General features: G+C 33.4%; 1 protein-coding gene across 1 annotated transcript; it reads left to right on the plus strand.

The window, feature by feature from the left end:
- The first annotated feature begins 923 nt into the window (after positions 1–923).
- LOC120067739 (putative glycerol-3-phosphate transporter 1) lies at positions 924–4022 on the plus strand. The gene is made up of 3 exons (XM_039019302.2): positions 924–1159; positions 1754–2821; positions 3039–4022. Exons 2-3 carry the CDS (start codon positions 1819–1821, stop codon positions 3596–3598), a joined length of 1563 nt encoding a protein of 520 aa, XP_038875230.1. The 5' UTR covers positions 924–1159; positions 1754–1818; the 3' UTR covers positions 3599–4022.
- The last annotated feature ends 1193 nt before the right edge of the window (positions 4023–5215 follow it).

Raw genomic sequence — 5215 nt, forward strand, 5'->3', positions numbered from 1 at the left:
TTTGATATTTATTTGTAATTATTTTTTCCTTTCTGTTTTAAATTTCTACTATTGCATCAACATTTACCTAAATATTTTATAATATACATCTAAACGTTGTCATATTTTATAAAAATAATGATTAAAAGTGGTTAATTATAGTTTAATTCAATCACAATCCAAGTTTTATTAACTAATTATAACAATTTTTATCGATTTCCATAGAATTTCGCAAAATTTTCATCTATATTTTTATAAAATTGGAACATCGATATTTTCATCAATATCAATATTTGGAAGCTTGAGTTTAACCAATACTTTGTGGTGTTGGATTATAGTTAAAATCTATTTTTGGAAATTTTAGGATATTTAAACTTACTGTTAAATGTATTTGAATCAATGATTCAGTTTAAGATATTTTTTTGGGAGACCCAATGACGGTTTCTTTTTATTTATTCCAACTGCTATAAATATATATTCTTACAGTATTAAAAACTTGAAACATATATTTTTTTAATAAAAATAAATTTCATGTCAGTTTTTACCGATGTAAAAAAAAATTCAAATAAAATTATTATTATTATTATAATTATTTAATACCACTAATTCTAAAAATATCATGTAAATTACGATCCAGCTAAATTAACCTTGGTTTAAAAAAATCCAACTATTGAATTTAAAAATTCAGGGACTCACATACAATTTAAATCAAATTTGAATAACCAAAAAGTGTAATTTTTTAATTTTCAATAATTCCAACAACTAATTGCTAAAAACATTTGATGGTCAAAAGAAAGCAACAGGGGTATTTCGGTCCAATAGGCATCAATTTGAGAGAGGAAAATCCAAATGGAATATACCATCTTAAAAACCGAGAAAAGGGCATAATAGTAATTTCAAAAACGAAAAACAGTGATCCTCATCGGCTATTAAGAATCGCCTTCAATTTCCATTTCCATGAGAAGAAAAAAAAGATAGAGAAAACAGAGAAGGAAAAGGAGGAAGAAAAAAGAAAAAAAAACAAAACAAAACAGGAGGAGCACAAAGAAGCAAACCCTGTTCATTGAAGAATCCTGAAAACTAGGCTTCAAATTTCTTTGAGAGAATAGAGAAATCGAGATTTCAAGAGCTTGAAGAATACCCCACAATCCCAAAATTTTCTTTAATCGTTTCTAAGAAGGTTTGCCTGTGTTTCTTCACAATGCTTTTCTCTCAAGTCAATATGTTTTCTTCATTTCTAATCTTCTTCCTCTTCCAATTTTCTCAAATATCTCTTGTTCTACGTGTAAGCTTTTGATTCTCTTGAGTTCTTCCTTTTAAGTTCCATGGGTGTTCCTGTTGTTCTGTTTATCGAATTTCGAAACGTCAGAGTTTCATTTTTTTTTGTGTTTCTTGTGAAAGGTGTGGAGAATACGAATTTGAACGATGGTTTTGGTGGAATTTTTGAACGATTTCTGTAGCTTTTATATCTGGGTTTTTGGTTTATTTGAAGTTGGGATTGTGTTTTTTCGATTTTTCATGAAGTTGATTGAGTTTGGGTTTGAAGTTGTTGTGTATTTGAGAATCAGGTTTGTGGAAACCACACGATGTTGAGAAATTAGTTTCTGAATTTGATTTTCGTAAGAACTTCGCGGGTTCGTTTTGAGAGGTTGAAATCTGAAGCTCTTAACCTAAATCCACGTTTGACTAGAGGCTTGTTTGAATTAGAATTCTCTGATTTCGTGTTCTTGTTTAACTCTTGCCTAATATAACATTCTGTAAATTATTTCTGCAGATTGCACTGGTAGAGGAAATTAGTATTGTTCTTCGTTCTCATTCTGATTACCTTAACAGTTAGTAATGGGGTCATTATCAGAATCAGAACGTGAAGTAAATCACAGGAAGCCATATGGTATAAGATTTTTCGAGTGGATAAGGAAAAAGCCTCTTTCCTATAAGGCACATCAAGCCATTGTTCTACTTGTGACATTCTTGGCGTATGCTAACTACCACGCCTCTCGAAAAACTACGAGCATTATTAAGAGTGCTCTCGATCCCTTATCTCCTGATGTAGGCTTGAAGTTCAATCTATGGAGAACGAGTCGGTCAAGTACACCAGTTGAGAGAACCAATCGATGGTCGCTCTCGAGTGGTGGTTGGGCTCCATTTGATGCAGCAGAAGGGACATCTTTACTTGGTGAGCTTGATTTGGCTTTCCTAGGGATTTATGCTGGGGGCATGTACTTCTCTGGCCAATTGGGAGATAGAACGGATTTGAGGATATTTTTAACTTTAGGAATGTTGGGAACTGGTCTGTTTACTTCGCTTTTTGGATTAGGATATTGGGCAAACATCCATGTCTTCTCTTACTATTTGATAGTTCAAATGCTTGCTGGCCTATTTCAATCAACTGGTTGGCCTTCCGTTGTTGCGGTGGTCGGTAATTGGTTTGGAAAGAGCAAGAGAGGACTAATAATGGGTATTTGGAATGCTCACACATCTGTTGGCAACATTTCTGGCTCTCTGGTTGCATCTGCCTTGTTGAGCTATGGTTGGGGTTGGTCAATGGTTGTCCCTGGTCTGATCATTGCGTTCTCGGGTTTGGTAGTCTTTCTGTTTCTTCCCGTGAATCCTGAGTCTGTTGGAATTGATAAAGCAGGAGATGACTTGAGCTCTCCCAGGAAAGCTGGGGAGGGAACTAGAGAACCTCTATTGAAATCAGAATCGGAGATCGAGAAGGCAGTCGGTTTTATGGAAGCATGGAGAATTCCTGGTGTGGCACCTTTTGCATTTTGCCTCTTCTTTGCAAAATTGGTGGCTTATACATTCCTTTACTGGCTCCCTTTCTACATTAGCCACACAGGTGAGCTACATTTCTGTTTCTTGTTTGCTTATGAAATCTATAACAATGAAAGCTAAGAGTTTTATTATTGGTTTATGGAATATATTAGGCAGAATTTGCCATTAGAATGTTCTTGTTTGATTCATTATCTTTCATTCTTCTGTTTGGAATTACAAGTATTGCTGTCTTACTCACACATTACTACGACAAACCTAATTTGTGGTTGATGTTCTTGCAGTGATTGATGGGAAATATTTGTCAAGTACCACAGCTGGAAACCTTTCGACATTGTTCGATATTGGAGGGGTAATAGGAGGAATTCTAGCTGGTCATATTTCTGATCGCTTAGGTGCTAGAGCCATAACAGCTGCAAGTTTCATGTACTGTGCCATTCCTGCCCTGTACTGCTACCGAAACTACGGTCACATCTCCATAACTATGAATGTAGCTCTCATGTTCATCACTGGCATGTTTGTCAATGGACCATATGCTCTAATAACAACGGCCGTCTCTGCCGATTTGGGAACCCACAGTTCATTGCACGGGAATTCTCGTGCGCTTGCTACAGTGACAGCGATTATTGATGGGACTGGCTCGGTTGGGGCTGCGATTGGACCCTTGTTAACGGGATATTTATCAGCTAAAAGCTGGAGTTCAGTGTTCGTAATGCTGATGGTCTCAGCTTTAATAGCAGGGCTGTTTTTGACAAGGCTTGTTATAGCTGAGGTGACTGCAAAGATCGAGGAGTCAAGTTCAAGAGGAAGGATTACATCCCGGAGTCCGGTACTCGAAGTGTGAACTTATGTGACGGCAACAACAACAATAATTCTAGGTCCCATTGTATTTAGCCCGTGTTTGGTTCATAAGAAGGTTTGAACATTGCATCAGAACTGTGGTTGTTACTGAATTTTCCCTTCAATTTTCGGAGGGGCTCGGGGGAGAAGAAGAACTCCTCCAAAGTGTGATTCATTCATCCAAGGAGAGGATTTTGTTACACCTTCTCCATGAATGATGTGTTGTTGAATGTGGTTGAAGAAAGTAAGACTGGTATTGTTGTACAGTGTTTGCATTATTTGTGGTAGGAAGGTGAAGGCTGATCCTGAAAAACCAACAAGAATTTAGCATGTAAAAATCTTATGTAGTAGTACACTTCTCATGGTATGAATTTATATTAAATGAAAAAGAAAAGCTACAACAGAGGAGAAACAAAACTCTTACACTATCTTTATTTCTCTCTATTTTCTTTTATAAGTTCCATTTTCTTCTTTAATGCATTGTTTTCCTTTTCCTTCTTGTCTTTTTTCTTCTTACATTGAAGAGAGTGCCAAAATGTGCACACCTTAACTATAGGTACTTTACTATAAGCCTCAAAGTAAAATCACGTAATGTAAAAAAAAAATGTTGAAGAAAAGAATGATTTATATTTAGGTCATGTTTATCAAATTGTAATAAAAATTGGTGTAATCGTAATGGAATTACATTGATGAATCAATTGTAATGAATTTGAATTCCAAATATAATTGGATTGTTTCTAATCGTGGTTACTTATAATTGTGAATTTTGATACATTTGCTGTTGCTGTTATAAACAACATCAAAGGTAATCAAATGAGGTTCACTTTTTAAATTATCATTGATTTATTACCTTTGAATTGGGGTAAACGTGGCCTTAATGTAATAAAAAGACTTGTAAAATTGGGATAAGTTTTTTTAAGCTTCGTTTAATTAGTTTTGACAAAATATCTTGATCTCTAATTGTATATGTTGAACTAAAAAAATCTTTTTGCTACATTTTTTTGTTGGTACATTATTGGTTAAAATAAATTTTCGACTTTAAACTTCTACGAAAGTAACAACTTAGTTTTTAAATATTAGTTTGTAACATTCTAGTTTGTGAACTTTTCGATAAGTATTGATTTTATTTCTGTATTTTACAATTTATAATGGTTTAGTCTAATCACAAAAGACGCTATTTAAGATTTAATGAAATTTCCTACACAAGTAAATTAATAAACTGATTGAAAGTTAAGTTTGATTATAAACTATAAAAACTAAGTTGTTGCAATAGGAATTATCGTTACAAATTTTGAAGTATAGGACTACGTCGTATATATTAAAAGTTAAATAACTATGACTCCATTTGATAACCATTTGGTTTTTAGTTTTTAGTTTTGGAAAATTAAGTCTATAAACATTATTTTCATCACCAAATTTCTACTTTTGTTATCTACTATTTATCAAGGGTTTAAAAAACCAAGCAAAAATCTGAAAACTAAAAAAAGTAGTCTTTAAAAATTTGTTTTTATTTTTGGAATTTGGCTAAACATTTAACTATTATATTTGAGAAATATGTAAATTATGATAAGAAATGAGGAGAAAATTTAGACAAAAAGTGATTTTTACCAATATTATTTTC

This window comes from Benincasa hispida, chromosome 12 (assembly GCF_027475165.1).
Source record: "Benincasa hispida cultivar pf3 chromosome 12, pf3_genome.v1.1, whole genome shotgun sequence".
Classification (NCBI taxonomy): domain Eukaryota; kingdom Viridiplantae; phylum Streptophyta; class Magnoliopsida; order Cucurbitales; family Cucurbitaceae; genus Benincasa; species Benincasa hispida.

What these genes read in the sequence shown, in the direction of transcription:
- LOC120067739 (XM_039019302.2), top strand. Translation starts at nt 1,819, where the DNA reads ATGGGGTCATTATCAGAATCAGAACGTGAAGTAAATCACAGGAAGCCA. An exon ending in TTTCTACATTAGCCACACAG is followed by an intron (nt 2,822 to 3,038) that starts GTGAGCTACATT and finishes ATGTTCTTGCAG; the next exon opens with TGATTGATGGGAAATATTTG.